This window comes from Phalacrocorax carbo, chromosome 2 (assembly GCF_963921805.1).
Source record: "Phalacrocorax carbo chromosome 2, bPhaCar2.1, whole genome shotgun sequence".
NCBI lineage: Eukaryota > Metazoa > Chordata > Aves > Suliformes > Phalacrocoracidae > Phalacrocorax > Phalacrocorax carbo.
The window spans coordinates 141999629-142018652 of NC_087514.1; the positions used below are offsets into that span (position 1 = coordinate 141999629).

General features: G+C 39.7%; 1 protein-coding gene across 3 annotated transcripts in view; it reads left to right on the plus strand.

Annotated features, from left to right (window-relative positions):
• The window catches only part of CDK6 (cyclin dependent kinase 6), a 141125-nt gene extending 128972 nt beyond the window's left edge, over positions 1–12153 (plus strand). For all 3 annotated transcript variants that reach the window (XM_064444616.1, XM_064444617.1, XM_064444618.1), the window contains exon 8: positions 1801–12153. In XM_064444616.1, the coding sequence (XP_064300686.1) occupies positions 1801–1947 (147 nt within the window). In that variant the 3' untranslated portion in view covers positions 1948–12153. The remainder of the gene's footprint in view (positions 1–1800) is intronic.
• Positions 12154–19024: the final 6871 nt, after the last annotated feature.

A 19024-nucleotide genomic window follows, 5' to 3' on the forward strand; every position in this document is an offset into this window, starting at 1 on the left:
GTGTACATGCAACACGCAAAGAAACATTTATGTTTCCATTTAATGGGGTTATTAAAGAAAAGATCAAAAGTAGGTAAAGTCATGTAAATCTGTGAAACCAGCACAAAGATACCACTTTGGCTCAAGAGGTGTCAGAGCTAAGAAGAGTTAGAGAATAGGAAACTGGTCAGGCAAGTACCTGTTTGATCTGTCTTTAGACCTTGTGCTTAGATCATTACTGACCACTGTTGTGCCCCTGATTCAGCCATTCTTACAGTATAAGCCTGATGTGAGAACAAAAATTGATCTACCATTTTTCATGGTATAGTGGACCCAGTACAAAGCAGAAAATAGGCCATAGGGGCAGATTACATCTGCATGCCTTCTACTGAATGCTGAAAACTTGAGATCTGGAATTCACCAATTGTTGCCTCTTACAAGTGGCAGGATTAAATGGAAGCAAACAAATTGTGCTGGTACAACTGGTAACACTGAACTCAATTAAATTATTTCCATCATTTTGTAGTTATGTTATAAACCCCAGCCCTGAAGTTCAGTCTTGGAATGGAATATAGGGAATGGCCTTGCCTTTGTTTGCCTTATGCTGTGCTTGTTGAAATCTAGCGAAATTTTTCCTCTGGAAGCCTTTAAAAGACCTTGGTTGACATGGGCTCGGTAGAGTGGGCTCAGTGCAACTCTTGAAAGACTTGCTGTATCCCTTCAGGGACTCCCTGAACTGCTATATCTGGCCAACATTATCTGTACAGAACAGCAGAATGTCCTCCATTGTCCTTATGACTGCAGCTCCCAGCTGCGATAAGCTGGACTACATCTGGACTCTTGAAATGACAGGGGAGAAAAGCATCTGTTGTGCTTGCAGGCAGCCTAGAAATGGAAGCTAGACATGGGACAAGAATTAGATTCCTGGAACAACAAGGAATAAAATATGGCAGAGAGCTCAGTGAGTGTGAGGCATGATGGGGGGAGGAAGAAGACAAATATCTATGCCTAGAAGGTGAGGTGGGAAGGGAAGCTGTTCCTGTGAGGCAGAGATGAGAACTGGGAGCCATAGGTGAAAGGGGAGAGTAGGACTGGAAGTAACTGAATTAAATTTCAGAAGTTAAGTGATAGACATTTTGACACAAGAAAAGAAAGTAGGAGTAGGAAGTCGTTAGATAAGGGTAGTAGGAAGAATACTATTTGGAGATGAATGAAGGAAGAGAAGAACAAGGTATAAAACACAGGGCTATGGGAGTTTTCAGTGCTGGCTGGACAAAGGCTGGGATAAAGATCTGGAAAGAAAGCAAGCAAAGTACAACTAGGAAGAAGAGGGAGAAACTGAACACAAAACATTAGCATACAAAGGCTATGAAGTCAAAGACCAAACACCTATAGAAATGCTGAGCCTAGGAATGAATCTTATGATGCCATCCATGTTCGTATTACCACAAAAGAACAGCACATTGAACACCGAGGGGATTCAAAGGTTGTTCATGAATGGTTGCTCCCTGCAGTCTGTGAGACAGATGTCCTGAGCATGTGAATTCAAGAAAACCTGCATTCTGGGATTTCCTAAACTATGAATACTTGAATTTTCCAACTTGTTATTTTCTATTAGCTTTGGGGAGGCCATACTCATACACTATGACCCCACTGCTTATTTTAATATGGATGGCCATCTTATCATGCAGCACCTACTAAGATTCTGTTGTGTCTCATACCGACCATAAACTGAAGGTATCATGCATTAATGTATATATGCAATGTTAGCACTGTTAACTGTACAATTTGGTTAAAACCAACTTCTTTTCATATTTACAGAAATGCCTAGCCTTCAATCCAGCCAAGAGAATATCTGCCTATGTTGCCCTCTCTCACCCATATTTCCATGATCTGGAGAAATGCAAGGAGAATCTGGACTCTCACATGTCATCCAGCCAAAACTCCAGTGAGGTGAATGCATCATAATGCTGACTGAAGATGAACCACAAATGAACAAGACATGTAGCTGACAAGGCCACTGTCCCATACCAACCACATAGCTGTTCTAGCAAAGAGCATTATTTGGAGGTTCTATGCACTTATCTTTTCTTTTGGGATTGTGATGTGCTTATCCAGGAAATCAATCTAGTTTACTTTCATCAGAGCAACAAAAGGGCCAGGGCTTTGACCTGCTCCCATTGCAGCTTTATGTTTGTTTTGGTTTTGTTTTGTTTATCTACCTGGGAAAATTCCAGAGGAAGAGAAGCTGCTGACTGGTTTTGCTGCCATTTTATCCTTTTAATATTGAATGCTGCCAGTGTGGAGTAGGATGATCAAGTCATTGCCAAAACATGATGCAATCTCTCTCTCTAGCTGCTGAAGCATGATTTGGTACTTTTTTATTATTATTATGTGATCTCTTACAGTGATATTTAAAGAATGGCATTGAAACATCAGCTCTCTGCAACCTGCAGTTAACTGATACACGCATTAATACATCCAGCTGCTGTTAATTCATAGCATATATGCAGGTGCTTCCCCACCTGAAAACTTGGATGGATTACTTTATCATTTAATTGCTCTATCAAAATAACTGTGATGATGGTCATCAAAATAAATGCCTCAACTTTTAGTTTTTTTCATACACAAACAAGTTATTATCTAGCTACGTTTGTGTGCATGTTGAAAAAAAACAAGTGTTTTAAAAATCTTCTAGAGTCCTGCTGTTAAAGACTCTTTTTTCCAAATGGTTAGTTTGTGTTGAAATCCAGGCACGTTCTAGCCCATCATCTAACCCATCATTCCCCCCTGAAAACAGCTGCAAGCACATTTTCTTTCTCTCATTCCAAATGTTCTGATATGCAGCTCAAAGACATGAGCAGAGCCAATGAAAAACAATACAGATTTTCACCTTCAACCTGTTATGAATATCATCCAAAAGGAAACTAGAAAAAATATTTCCAGTTCAGAAGCAGAGAATCCTATACCTGTAATAAGCACAGATATATGTTTGTGCTGAATTGTATGCTGTATACCGCGCTGCCTTACCTGCAACACACCCCCATGCATCACAAGTGCAGGAACATTACTGTCTCAGAGTCCCTCAGATGTCATTTATTAAGCAGACTTGTTTTCTATGCAGAAATGCATGAGCTTCTCTCCTAAACCACCATGTGGGTATACTGGCACATGCTTTTCCAGTAGGGTTAATGTGCCATTATTGAATGTCAAAATAACTAAGCAATTCACATGCCTTTACAGCACAGTTATTTTAAATATTACATTAAATTTTTATATTTAGTATTTTTACCTTAACTAAAATATATTTTCAGTATTTTAAAAAGAAACTTTTATTTTTTTAATACTGTACTGGGAAAAAAGAAATATTTTAAATCCATAAGAGCTGTTCCCTAGCACGACTTTAGTGCATTTCATGGATAGGACTTGGGGGAAAATATTGATCCAACGAGTTAGCCCGTATCATAAAACCATAAATATACACTATTGCAATATAACTGATGATAAGTGAGGCAGCTAGCTTTGCTTACTCCTGTGATAGTCCCTTAGGCTTCTCTCTTCCTCATCTCTATTTCGTCTTGTCTAGCTAGTGAGCCAGCATTATATCCTCATTCACAGCATGCTTGGCAGAAGCAGGTCCTTAGCAGTGAGTTGAGCAACATAATTTTTCCAGCTCTGGCATGGGAACTTGTAGCCATCTCCCTGGCAGGTTTCTCAGGCCTGTGACAGACTGGCTGTTGTGGCAAACTTCACTGTTAACTCCCTTTCAGGTATCTGCACTGTCTGGGACACGGCCCATTGCTAAGGTAGCGAGTGGATCTTATCTGTCTCTTGGATAAAGCTTTTTGTTACTGTTGGACACATAAGTATGTGGTGTATGGTCTGTTTTAAATAACACAATTTTTAAAAGGACCACTTGCATGCATGCATGCAGTGGCCTGTGCTTTTCTTCATGCCCAGAATGATGCCTGTGCAAAACCTACCAGCATGAACAGGCAAGTTGCAAATTAGGCCTGGCAAGAGCATGCACGAGGCATCTGCACACAGAGATACTACCGATGCATAACACAAGGATTTTGGAAGCTCTATGAGCAGCAAGCTGAAGGCCAAGGAGCGGTCACAGCAGCTAACCCTCTAATCTTGGCCTTGCCTCTGTCATTCTCTCTGTTCCTACATCCAAGGGGAACTGTGAACCCACTGCACTGGTGTTATCTCAGCCCTATTCCTCCACGGCCAATGGACCTGAGTGTGAATAGGTTTTAACATTCATAGAAAAGGATGGGCCAGAATGACATTTTTGCTAACCGTTTTTAAACACTAATTAGAACAACAAACAGGAGGCATAATTCAAGAGAATCTTGTGACAGTGAAAAATAGAAAAGTTTTGTACACAGTTTAGCACTTTTACAAACATTCCATAATTTACCTGGCGCCAAGTTATCATACATACGTTATCAGGGCATTCTGCTGGTGTGGCTTTCCAGCAGCTGTCAGGGAACTCTCCCAGAGCTCACCGACAACTAATATAGAGTGAAAATGTAGGGGAGGAGAGGTTGTTTTCAAATTAGGTTCAAAACTCTCAGATAGGGATGTGCATCTGTTCTGTGTTAGAAGAGCTTGTTGTATTAAGCTTAGTGAAGCAAAGGCTAGAAGAGAATATGATTGCTGAATATAGGTGCGTTATTAGGGTAAAACATTAAGGAGGGAAGAGAACACTTTAAGCCAAAGGTTAGTGTTGGCCCAAAAACTAATGAGAATATGGAAATCACAAGGAAGTTAATTACTGAAGCAGTATTTCCCTATCAGTAGTATCAGAAAAAGAGCTCAGAGAGCAGTGGAGTAAAGCAGGGGCTGGCTTACGGACTCAAAAGCAGAGCTTCTGCAACAATGGTGCTCTATGTTGTCTAATACAGGATCAGGTTATAAATAAGGGTATTCAGGAGAACTGCTTGAGAAGGGCTGCATTAGTGCTCATGTTCTGGAACATCCTTCCATGGGAATGGCAGGAACGAGGAAAGAAATCTGTCTTGGCAGGGTTAGAGAAAAGATTTATCTAATGGGGTCCTTACTACTACCGATTAGTACTACCTGCTAATGGTAGTAAGGGCCTAGATTCAAAGGACCAACAACTTTTCAAATTACCTCCTTTTCAAAATCTCTTTAGGAAGAAATTCCATTTGACACACCACAGGCTTAGTCTTATCCCAGTCTTCTCTGCCAAACCACGGGGCTTCACTTACATGAGTAAACTGAGAAAGCCCATTCTCTGGCTGGGCAAAGTGCTGGCACTGGCTAAAATCATGCCAGGAATCATGCTTATAATTTGACAGTACAGACAACTGTGGGACTGTGCTTAAGCCCATGCCCTTGCTCTTTTGATTTTACTGGTATAGCGCTAGTATTTAAGTACCTTTACTCATTACTGGCATACATGTAGGATGTAGGAATTGTGTACACGAAAAAAAAAGTGCTCCTTGACACGCATGTTCTAGACTGATGAAAACTCATCATACACCCTTTAAAGAAGACTTCAGTGTGCAGTTCTTCTTAGCAATAACTATGCCTGTGCATTTCTACAGGAGCAGTTCAACAGCAGCTAAAAACCACTGAATAAGAAAAAATATATTAAAAATAAGTATAGGTATTTAGCTTATAGAGCACCCACAGCCAGGCACTGTGCTCTTCTCAGCAGAGAACAGGGTGTTCTAAATAATGGAAGGAGCAATTTCTGTCTCCCACCAACCTTTTTTTTATCACTACTACATAATTCTGCAGGAAAAAACATACCCAATAGCCAAGGAGGAAAATATCACCAAAGCCAGCTACTGAAGTGCTAATTGATGAACTGTAGCAAGACCTCTGGAACAGCCCTTTTCTCTCTTCACCCTGCCTCGACACTCACTCTAGCCCTCCAATTCTTCTCCTTCAGCTTCCATAAGGAAACAGGCTTCAGTGATGCTCACAGGTGCTATTTCCAACAAGATTCTTCCAAATTTTCAATAAGTACACAGTGTCAATGTCCCTTACGTCCTTATTACCAAGTGTTGCTTCTTTTAGTCCCGTAGCCCAGAACCGATGACTAAGAAAGAATCCCTTTGTGCACCTCCTTGCTTACCCTTAGTTTTGCATACACCTGTGTTGCCTTCGGTGTACCAAGTAGAATTCTAGAAATAGGGTTTGTGCATATTTCTGTGTAGGCTGTGCACACACTTCAGCTCTTTTTCAGCCTATTAGTCCACAATGGTGAATGTTAGAGTACCTTTCTATGTTGTTTCTGTCCTAAAAGACACCAAAACCCAAGGACGTCATGTTTGCAAAATACTGAAATATGGTGCTATGTGTACAGACCCTTTCACATGAAAGGAATCAGTAAGTTGTAGCATTTGAGTATCTTGGGCATGAGGAATGGTGTCCAGCATCATAATTCTCGTGTGGTTTTTACACTCGATGGTTGTTTGTTGAAGAAGAAGAAAATACTGTGCCATGCTACTTTTCACAGGTTCGCTCACTCACTGTCTTTGGGAAGCATGTTTTATTATATATATAATTCTCTCTACTGTTAGGTATTAGGTCAAGTTTAACATGGAAAATAAAGAGAAATCATGCTGTTTTGGCCTTTCAGCCAACAAACTTGGAGCACTTATCTGACTCACAACTGAAAACACATCAGTTGTCAAATATGTATATGAATCATAAACCACATAGTTTGGTTTAAAAGGCCATGTAAATTAATTATGTTCCATGTATAAGACACAGCTGAATAATGAGGAAGTTTATTCTAAGAACTCTGTTTTATAGAACCACTTTGCTAGTATTTTTCGTATACAGTAGTTTCAGGAATAGATTGATTTTTGTATTCAATGTGAATTAGAAGATACTAGGCTATTAGAGTGATTTTGTTTTGTTATGCTTGAAGCTTGAACTGATCACAAGCTTAGGAACCTAACATATTTATTTTATTGCTACAAAACTGCTTCTAAATATCAAGATCTTTTTTGTTGTTAACAGGATTTCACACTTCTCTTAATGTGTAAATGATTTTCTGAAATTAGTGTATTAGAAAAATATTTTCCAAACTGCAGTTGTGTGGGAAAATTTAAGAAAGATATTTCACAGAGAATAATAACATGTTATATACTGAAATCTTCAGCAACTGACTGTTAATAAGCTATCACTTTTACTTCTTTTTGATTACTAAGTATTGGAGTATACAGATTACTTTCCATTAAGGAAAAATTCAGAAACAATCTCTAGAAAAGTAAATGGGACTTTATATGTTTAACCTTCCAATCTCCATTTTCATATCCAGTTTTTTGTGCAAGTACAGTTCAGGTGTGCAAAAACACAACAACATTTTTAACAGTCTCACAGGCTGTACAACTCAAATATGAGTTCTATTTGTGAGCTATTTATTTTATTATATCTCTCTGTTTTGCAAATTGTTAGATAATGGCTGTAATATAATTCTAGTTTCTGGACCACACTCTGTAACCATCAAATCCCGGTAATTTATGTAAAACAATAAGAAGCTTTCTCATTGATTTAAATGAACTAGGCCATTAAAAGAAGAAAGATGTGGACATATGAACTGACAAATATACTTTTGCCAAATGTTATTTCATCCCTTTAGTTTGAAGCTTAGCAAGTATTACATACTGATATGCAATATATACACAATATAATAACCATAAAAAACACTTAGGAGTAGTGTGAACAGGTAATATAAAAAATGTCTCATCAGGTTCTTGCAGAAACCAGCTAAAAGTCATTCTTTTAGCTGAAATACTCAATATTTTGAAACTGATATATTTTTCCATTAAAAATATTCTGGAAAATTATGTGCATGTTTTTAATTCAGACAATGATAGGCACCCAAACAGAACTGAATCAAATAGGAACTTGTTCTCAAAAAGGATTCTGTAAGGCGAAGTAGATACCATCAGTTCCTTAGGTATTCGGCAGAAGCTGCAATTAGCCAGCACCATGCTTAGATGAGCCTTTTGTTTCTGGGAAGAAAAGCCCAAGGTTGCTGTGAGTGAAGTTACTGGAAAACTTGCTTTGACTTAAATAAAGCCCTTTGAGAGCTTCTGCAATATTCAAATTTCCAGCTTTCCTTGAAAGACTGTGCAAAACACCTAAGATAACCCAAAACTCCCTAACAATATGGCATTATTTCCTTCAGATTAAATGTTTTATCTCTGTTAGAATATATTGGGGGGCTTCATCCAGCCCAATGTCAGTGAGAGTTTTGCATGGCTAGAGAAAGTAAGAAGAGATTCTGCTATGGATATTTTGATACTGAATGATTGTGGTAGAGTAGATCTTTTTGTTTTCAAAAAAGATCAGACAAAAGATATTGCCTTCTTTTTAAAAAAAAAACAAACTGACACTTAGTAAAGATTAAAAAGGAGATTTTTAAGGAACTATTGGGAAAATATTGCTGGGATAAGGGAAAAGGAGCATATTTATAATGTGAAAATGTAAATATAAACAATGTGTATTAAATATGCATTGAAACTGATAATTTTTCACTGACCTTGCGAAGTTGATAGGGTTTTATGGAAGAAAAGAATCCAACTATGACCTTATCCTAACTACCACTTTAATATTCACTTGCCCTAAAGCAACCTATACTATTTGACTGAAAGGAGAAGGGAAAACAAGTAACATTTAAAATGTGATTTACTTTGGTGACATCTACATGGCTATGCTGTAAATCTCTCAAGCTCGCCATCCATTTTTGAGTGAGCTAAATTGACATCCACACTATTTAGTTTTCTGCACCTTAAACCAATCCACATGCCAGAAAAAAAACTTACTTTCTAGTGTTTACATGGATACGTGCTCCCATTCACATGCTTATGTTAAACTCAGCCAAAGAGCGCTGTCTCTGCCACTGAATGGGAAATAAATTTTCACAGACGGCCAGCTTCCTTCGTGCAATTACTCCTAAAGAGTTTGTAATTAATGTTCAACAATATGCAGCCTTTCCTCTTATTCCATGTTTCATATGTATGTCATGTTATGCAAATCCTCAGCCTTTAAAAAAAAAGAACAGTTCTTGACTGTTAGGATCAATTTTGAGTAGCTAGATGAGAGGGGAAAGTTGTGAAGTGCTGCAAAGATAGGAAAATGGGCAGAGAATAGGAGAGTTCTGGACAATTCTGGCAAGCGAATATGAATATGTGGAAAAGTTATGTGTAAGTGTAGGGGGAAGATTTTTTCCCACATGTTTTTTCTCCTGTCATTCACTTTCATAAGCATAAGATGATAAAGCAAGACTCTTGCATAGGATTTTAGTTCCAGATACTTATTATGCCAACGCGAGTCATGAGTTCCAGTGCAGTTTTTCAGCATAGCAACAGCTCCACTTTTTAAATCAGATTTTGCAGAATCAGAGGGCTTTCTGTGTAAATAGATATATTTTTAAAAAGTCTTATGAAACAGTTTGAGAGCGGGTTAAGCTGCACAAGACACTGCCTGTAGTTCAGCTGCAGACATGGAGAATGTACAACCGTAATGCAGGAGGGTCACTAACAGTGTCCATTAGTGAGCCATATAGTTGTGCATTGCAAGCCGACTCCTGCCACAAATTGAAAATCCTTTGACAATCCAAAATGGCATGCTTTTGAGCACTTGGACTTTGATAAGATTATCTGCATGTGGTTTTGCTGGATTAGTCCAGGTGGTTCACCGTCTTACAGGAGCAAGTCTGAGGGCCTGGCAAGTCTGTCTGACACCCAGTGTAATACTGCAGAACCATTTGCAATGGAAAAGGCTTTCCATAGGTTGTATGGCAGAAATGGAGCTTTCTGAGCTGCTGTGCCAACCTGAGAGCTACCATTAATTATCGTTATGCCACCTCCAAAAATAGAGACTACAAGGCCTGTGTAGCATTTTGTTGTGTTTTGTCCATGTGCGTGGGTGGCTGGGTAAGTGTTGGCACAGAGCGGCTAATTTTGGTACTTCCATTAAGCATGAGCAACTAGGCTTGGCACAAAGACAATTTCACAGTTCCAGGGATGGGAAACCTCTAATTCTACACAGTAGTTCTCTGGCATTTGTTAAATACATACAGTGATAGATCACCCGGCCACTCACACCATCCTTTCCTTATCCCAGATCATCCTACTGTGACATTGTGAAAGAAGCCCTGGGGAGTCTACTCCTCAACAGTCTTTCAACACCCTCCTTCCTCTCACTGCAGTGACACTTAATTACCTATCACTTGTATCCAACCCTGCTGATACTTCCACAGCCACTTAAGAAGCTTCGAGCTAAATTACTACCTTGTGATCCTGCAGCCCGCCAGTCTGCAGGCAGCCAATGATTTGTATTATAGTTTTTTCTTGCTTCTCATTAGGAACTGGGAAATACTACAGTGGAATATGGCAAAGTGTGTGCTACTTTTACACTCTTTGGTTCAAGCAAAGAGATGAGCTAGAATAGATTGAACATAATGTGTTTGATCAGCCAAAAGAATTTTTGATTCAGAAGATTATTAGCTAAGTATAGAAGATCCCTGGACAACTGTCTGTGATGTACGTGTTTACAAGAGCAGCCAATGATGCTTCTGTTATACAGAAGTTTTTAACAGACACAAACAAGACTAGCAGTGCCAGCCTCCTGTTGCTTAGCCCGCTTCCCTTCCCCTTCCCCAAGATCACTATTCCCAGGGAGAGGTTTCTTTCCAGCATGAGGCAGAGCAACTATGAAACAGTTCTTCCTTATATGAAGGTCCCCAACTCTCAAGGTGACTTGGGTGCATGTAGGCAGTCAAGCTCATTCCTTTGCTTTTTGCTATGGCAGTTTTGAGTAGAGAGCCCTCCACAAGTACTAGGGACAGATGGACCTTACCCCCAATATACTCTCCTGAGTCTTTCCAGGATCTAGAGGGGACAGTATGCTTACTGTTTCTATGACAGTTGACTTTTTTGCATTTTAAACAGCAGCATTGTAAGAACTCCCCTAAGAAACCTCCCCTACTACACAAAAAAGATGACTTAATTCTGGGCGTGCTGTGGGAAATGACCAAGTGTTTTATTCCAGGTGGATGATGATGTATCTCAAACAACTATCCTTCATCAGTGATAGAAAAAAAAAAAACAAACCCAAACAACAACAAACTGGATTCAAAATATAGCCTGGGTCTGCAGAGTGCTAGCTGAATAAGAAGTGCTTCTCAGTCTTTTTCCAGCAAGATCCAAAATCTATCACAGTTTCTTGCCTGACTTTCTCTTGGAGTCCCTTGTAACAAAGGTAGCTGTAACCATGGGTTGCAACTACAACAAAAAATACATTGGAAATTGGATGCTGGCAAGAAGTTTGTGGATGTGAGGCTGCACCAGATGGCTTATATAAGCTCAGTGGGGATGTGCTCGTCTGAAAGTGTTGAACGCCGTGCACATTTTGAACTGAAGTTACCTATTATGACATGATAGAAGGACATCAGTGTCATGAGATTAGAGGCTGAAGGGACTGCAAAGATTGATCCATCCATTCCTTTTTCTCCCTAGATGTGTAGCAACCCAGCGGTTTTTCAGCTTTCTTTTGGTTTGATTTGTTTTATTTCACCCACACCGCCACCATTCTCCTTCCTATTGTGCATAATAAGTCAAACAGAAAAGCATTACTCTAGATTACGAGCTTAAAACCAGAGCAGGCCAGCACCGTCTAATAATTTTGATCACTCTCTGGTGGTCAGTATTAAGTGAATCATTTGTCTCTGTTTAGATTCCAACAAAGAGCATTCAATATCCGTGACACCTTCCTTGCATTCAGCACTGTTAAATAACCTCCTGTCATTCTCTGCAGTGTTCAAAATCTAGCTTTGCCTGGAGACTGAGCTCCCCCCCTACAACCCACTTAGAGTCATGGCAGTCTGGGCAAAAGAAGTTTACTTTATGGCGGTGCTTTTCGGTAGGGAATGGGAGCTGGTTCCAATTGAAACAGGGCCTGAAAGAGTCTGGAGGGCTGCTAGCTAGGCAGCTTTCACAGGCAAGGCAGTCACTTCGGTTAAAGCGAGAAACATAATTTAAAATATAAAGATGCCATTTACATTTCTGATAGAATCTGTTTTCTACACAAAGCTGCATGATTTTGGCACTGAAACCAAGCCCACAGGCACCTGTTTATCCTCTCCTTTCAGTCTTTAATTTCTTTGTAAATTCTTTTCATGCATTCAGATTAATGTATTTATGGTCCCTTTCATTCCCATTCATTTAAGTGGTCTATATCTGCCACTGAATCTCATAGGGGTTTTATTTTTAATGTAATATTTAGCTGCATTACTTTGAACAGCTTTAAATGTATAATGTCTTTGAATGCTCTAGTTAAAGAAAAATTATACCCTCAGAATGGTGTCTTAGAAGTTGAACTATATACTTTGGAAATGATGGTTATAACTCCCGAAAGCATCACAGCGTGCTTTCATCTGTACGTCTGTCTTCTACTTTCTGTGTAACAGTGTGTATTTGTATTTCCTCACTAGCTTGATACGCTTCAGTCTGAAGGCCCAAGTATGCAAACACACGAGTACTGCACCTCACCTGAGCAGTCCCACAGAGCTGAGAGGGGTTACTCCTGTGAGTACAGTTGCTCACAAAAAGTACTTGCAGAAAAAGGCTTTCCTTTGGTAATTGACTGTAGTTGTGAGGACACATGGTTAATACCAGCACCAAGACACCAGTAAATGGGGTCAGTGTTTATTGAAGATGTGGGCATATTTATCTGCAAGTCATTTGACATTAACCTAAATTATTGCTATTATAATTCAGTATAGTATTTCTTATGAAAACACACTAGTCCTGTGAAAGGGTAGTTGCGAAATTTGTGTCGAGTCTTGCTGCTTTATTGTTTATTTGCATTTAGTATACATTTCAGTTGTTGAAGCGAAGCTAGTTTCATAGAGAGGCAGAAAGCTACATCAGTCAAAAAAAAAATACAAATAAGCTTCATACTGTACATTGAGTTTTGCAACTAGAGTAGTATGTATGTTCAGATGTAGTATTTTTTATGCTTTAGGGTATCCTTGTTTTAATATGTAAAAGAATAAGGAGATTACTTTGAAATGCTATTGTAGAGCTAATTTTACACATAGTGGCTGGGGGGAATGTTGTCTGAAAAATTAAAATTAGAAGACATTACATAGGCTGCCTTTGGCTTTGTTTTGTTTGTAGCAGGTCCAGCAGGTATCTGTTGATTCCAGATGCTTAAGCCAGGGGCCAAGTTTGTGTGGCATCTTGTAACTGAAGAAAGCTTTTTGCAGTGATAAAGCTGCCCATCTGGGCTTTAAGTGAGATTGTTGGCTAAACAAAAGCATAAAGGTGGCAAATGTAGGTACTTTTTGTGCGTGGACAATTGCATGAAATAGGATTGGGGTTTCAAAGTATTTTAAATCATTTAGCATCATTTACTCTTGTTGTAACTCCACTGACTACAGTTAAATTAAACCAAGAATTTGACCTCGTAAGTCTACAAATTTCAGTGTCGGGCAGCTCAGGTCTATATAAAGATACTTAAGCTTAGTAAATCAGCAAGAATATTATATAAGTGGTAATGTGTGATAAAAATCTTAACTCTAGTAACATTTCTCTGAAAATTTCTATTTGTTACTTTTTTATACAAAAGTTCAGAAGTGCACTTCTTAGTGGCGTTGGGATACGTGGAGAAAAGCATGATGCTGGTACAGAAAAGTATCAGAAATAAGATTCAGTTCTTACTGCTCCAGATGCTCCATGTGTGCCTATCGTACATGTTACAAATCCCACTCAAGTTAACAGAAGAGATGTGTAAACTAAAGCCTGTTTGTAACCCTCACGGGATACTGGTTTCAGAATCTGCAAGATAAGTTATGGTCTCAAAAGGCATTATTAAAACTTATGTTTTCAGGTTTACAGAATACTATGAACAGTGAAGACAGCTTCCAGAGTAATATTATTAACTGGTATTGCATCAGACCAACAGCCATTAGCAAATCAAAGTCAGTCTCGGTACCTTTACTTCTCACATGATTTTACAAAAAGAACATGAAAAACATTCAGAAAGTTAAAACAGCTTCTGAAGCTTTTTGACTTATTTTTTCTCCTTTTCCCCCCTTCTTTGTAATAAAATATAATTTGCTCTGGAGGTATCTAGGATTTGGTAATTCAAGGAAACATGCAAAGCGGTTTCGAATACGTTTTTTTTACATTCACCTTACGGCATATACTCAGCTGGTGAAAATCAGCACAGTCCTGTTGACTTTGCAGCATTTTATCAGCTTATATCAGTGAAACAGCTGACACGTCAAGTTTTAACATTTCAAGTCACTTTACCTACATATGCAGTAGGATTTTATTTTGCAAGGTGGAAAGTTACCTATGGTGCAAACTGTACTACCTAGACTACCATTGATACCTACTCACAGGACATGATTTCACTGTATCACTTCATACTTGAAATTCACGATGTTCTTTTAATCAGGGTACAAACATGAAAAGGTGCGTGTGTTACTGTTTCTTTTAAAGGTGCATCATTTTTTATTCTGTGTGCTTAATGATTACTATTCAGTGTTCTTTACATTCTTTGCATTCAGCATTAAAATCACCTACGTGTGAAACAGTGTCACCTACAGAGGTACAGAAAAATGTAACAGTGATTTCTTGAATTGTTACTCAAATGTACTGGTTTACCTTTTAGTCAGCAATATGACACCAAGGGGCTACAACATGCAAACTGTGGTATATAAAAGTATTGCACCATTGCTGTACATGAAATCTTGCAGCCTCTCTCCTCTTCTTGCACAGCTGCTCATTTCCATATACGCGTTGGGGAAAAGTAGGTTTCTGCTGTACAGAATGGCTGGGAAAACCAAGCCCTTTGATCTAACTGCATGCCTGCTCTCTGTCCCAAACGTCACCCTATGGGGCTTTCTGCTTTAAGAACCCCCTCAGCTGCGGCTACTTTACGTTGACTGCATTGAAGTTCATGGGAGCGTACTCTTTGAAGCATGCACCTTACCATATAACATACTCTTTAGCTTTTACAAGTTTGTAAAGATGGTTGACTGCAAAAATAATCATGTGTCAATACAGCAAAATTAAATTAAGGCACACAGAAGGTAATCATTATTGTATTATATCAGAATTACAGTCCTTTGGAACTGAACGTTTTGCTGCTGGCAGTGCAAGAAAAGCAAAGTTGTGTATTTATTGTGGGTGCTGAGGGTTCAGTATGAAAATCAATATAATAAAAATTTTCATGGTATCAAGTTCTTTTTAGTTGTTCCCAAATTATTGGAAAGTAAAAAGGCAAAAAATTAGTTTTGTATTTAAAACTGCTTTCCTGAGGTTTACTTTACCTTTCTAGCTATATTTTTCTTTCATCTAAAAATGTAAAATGAATACAAATGCAGTAAGTATTGTATATTAAATACAGAAAATTACCAACATTGCTTTGTAGTTTTTATGTTTGCAAGTGTTTCCCTCAACATCCTGCGTATTCTAGAATGTCAACAAATATACACACAACCAGAAACATAAGCATATGCACACCCCTTCAAGCACCTTACCACACACCTTTAGTTTTATAAAAATCTAACCTAATTTGTCCTGGTGTCTCATTTCTGAACTATTTTATTGCTTACCTAGGATGAATTCTATTTAAAAAAAACTAAAATTTGAGTCATTGCTTTTTCTTTCAAAGGTATAAAATTGTTGCAGTAGCTATGAGCACTACATGGTTCAGCTCTAGATTGTCTTTACTGAAATCTTGGTTTAGGCAAATTGCACTTTAATTCCACTATAATGGCTCTCGGTCACTCATGAAACACAGTATTTTCCCCAAATGTTACTTCATCCAAATGTTGCACTAACGTGTACAGTATTTATGTATTCCTAAAAAATTCTGCTGCTTTCACCTTCCATCTTTTAAGAATCTGAGCACACTTTTATCAATTGACTGTTTTTTCTTGATTGGCTCTAAACATGACTAGTAACATTTCTGGGTATGTAGAAATGGTAAAAGTACATGCTTGGAGTCAAACACAAAATGACACATCGTCAAACTCTAAAACCAGATGCATATTTCTGTCTTCGCTCTTAACCAACCAACCAAAAGGTCCTCATCAAAACAACTCAAAGCTTCAGCTTATTGTAAAGATCATTAAGTGCTCTTTAGAGCAGGATACAAGTAGTTTCTACTAACAAGGCCCCCAATGAGCCACCAGACGAAGGAATCTAAAAACTATTAGCTCAAGCATCCAAACAGATTTCAGCTTCTTAATGGAAGCTCTAGACAGAAATGACTGCAAAGCTAGCCAGACCCCAAAGCCACAAAGGCTATACACTTTGTATAACTTACACCCAAAACATTGTACTGCCCCTAGAAAATATAAGGGCCCATGAAAGTCCTTTACAAAACATAGTTATATACACTGCAGATATGATGCAGCGTTAAATAAAATCAGCATCTACCTTTACATTATGTGGCATTCCAAATTAGTCTTTAAGCACATTATAGGATTACAAGCAGCAGTCCAGCCAGTATCAGACACAAAATCAACTGCAGTGAGGCCTGTGGCCGAGCAGAAATCAGTGTCATAAATACCCATATTAGCCATAGCTAATGCATTGTGAAAAAGGGAAAAAATCATTACAGTCTTAAACAGATTATGTAAGAGCTACCATACAGATCTGAATACTACCCAGTGGTTCATCTCTGACAGTGCCCAGGGCAAGGTACCACAGAAGAAAAATCTAACTGTGGACAATTATGGAATGAATTCTTCACATGGGAAATTTCTTCCTAGCTCTCATCTCTGAGAAGGTGACTTACCCCCTGCATGAACTTCATAAAACCCAATTATGGAAGAGAAAATTAAAACCAAAATCCATTAAGCAAAAATACTAAGGACCTTGTAGAAATAAGCACAAATGTTACTCTTCTCATTATTCACATAAATGTTCTCATCCTCTTCACCTCAAAATTATCTAATGACACTAGATGTCACATGCTTATTAGCACCATAGAAACAAATGTTCGTTTTAAAATATGTAAATGCGTTGTCTTTCCTATCATTTGCCTGCCATTTACTGATGCATGGAAAGCAAGATTTTGTCTGTAACTTTCCCCATTTTACACCCATCAGTTGTTGCCTTTTTTTTTTTCTCCCTTCGATAAACAAGGTCATCTTTCAGTCTCCTGTCACAAAGAGGTCCTTTCTCTAAGTATTTTCATCCATTTTTAGACATCTGATTTAGCTGGCTGAATTGTCTGGCCTGACTCCCAAACCTCCTTCGCAGCCAAGGAAGAAAAGCTAATGGGAGTCTAATTAAAACACTTCAGCATGCCCAGCGGAGGAGTCCCTCCTCCCCACTGCCTGCACAGGGCGGGAGGGACTCCTCGCTCCCAGCCTCCTGCGATGCCAAGTCTTTGTATTTCCAGGCACCAGACACCAGCTCAAAGCCACCAGAGCCTCACGGGCAAAGCACTGTATGAATAAACTCTCCCCATTCAAATTTGGTCAGATCGTTTCTGAAAAGCAATTCTGTCCTGGCAGACTTGCCGCAACTTAGATACTGCCTACGCTGCTGCAGCTGAGGCGAAGTCCATGGAGACCTGCCGTCCTACCACCATGTCAGTGCAGGGACGGACAGACAGCTGTGCTCCCACGCCTGGGGGCCACCCTTGTGCTGCCAAGGGCTGCAGCGGCGCTGGGGACATCCTGCACGGGTGCAGTGCGGTGGCATTAGTCACTGGAAACTGGACTGCGTGGGAGTACTCCAAAACAGCCCAAATCTGAAACGTGTTCAGGGTGAGGACATCACCATGCATCACAAAAGGGGTATCACAGTGTATTTAGTAACACTCCTAATCTTATTTTGTATATATTTTAATGCAGTTTGTTTCTTACGTCTTCAACGTACTTCTCCAGCATCATAGGCAGCTCAGTGAGAACTTCAGCCTGATGCGTTTCCAAAGCAGCCATCCTCCTTTTAGAACATAACAACTATTTTCCAAGGAATTAGTTATCCCTCTGCTTACGTGCTATCTTACCATTTTCAGCAGTAAATTTTATTGCGATTGTGCACATTTTACTTGCAATTCTGGAGTAGTTACCATGTTAGTTTTCTTCTCGTTCCACACAGCCTGCTCTTGGTTTTACTAAATATCTTGGTATCACAAATTCCTGTGGACTCATCCATTTTTCCAGCTGTTGCTAAATATGATATACATAGCATTTCAGAAACAAAACTCATTTGTGCTTTCTATGATTAAAGTATTAATATGTAATTACTTCTCTTCATTTTTACAAAGCTAAAAAACGTGGAGTCATTTTTAGTGGCAGCACTTTAAGAAAAGGATGACTGAAATTCCAAATTAGTAGATCCCAGGCTTCTTTTAGCATTTGCATCAAATTAATGCAATGTTAGCCTGGTCAATATTACAGTGTTCTTTATTTTGCAGGGCAGATAGCTAACGAGTGTTGAATACGCACTTTTTTCTTTTCTTTTTCTTTTTTTTTTTCAAACAGAGCCCCATTTAACTGAATTCTATGCCAGGACAGGCTGCTATTTCATAATACCTTAGGCTATGCACCTACTGAAGGAAATGGGAAAAGGAAACACCGCAGCTCCACCTGTAACCGACCACTCGGCAGATCAAGAGGAGAAAAAAGCCTCATAAAGAAATTCTGTCCCCTCCTGGGATGTCTGTTGCCGAGCCCCCCGGGGCCCCTTGCCCCAGGACACCAGCGCACCTTTCCCTGTGATGTCCCCCCCGCTACCCTCCGCTGCCCCCACGAAGGCCGGCCCCACGTTATCTCCCCGCCGGCAGGCCGGGGCGCTGCCCCTGACGGGCGCCCGCCGGCCCCTCACCGCCGCCCTCCGCCCCGCGGCCGCCGGCGGCCCCCCGCCATCGCCACCGCCCCAACCGACGCCCCGCACTAGCGCTCCCCCTCCCGCCCTTCCTCTCCCGACCGCCCCGTCCACCGCCTCCCCGCGGCGGAGCGGAGCCGAGCGGGACCGAGGCGGGGCGCTGACGGCCGCCACCCGCCGGCGCCGAG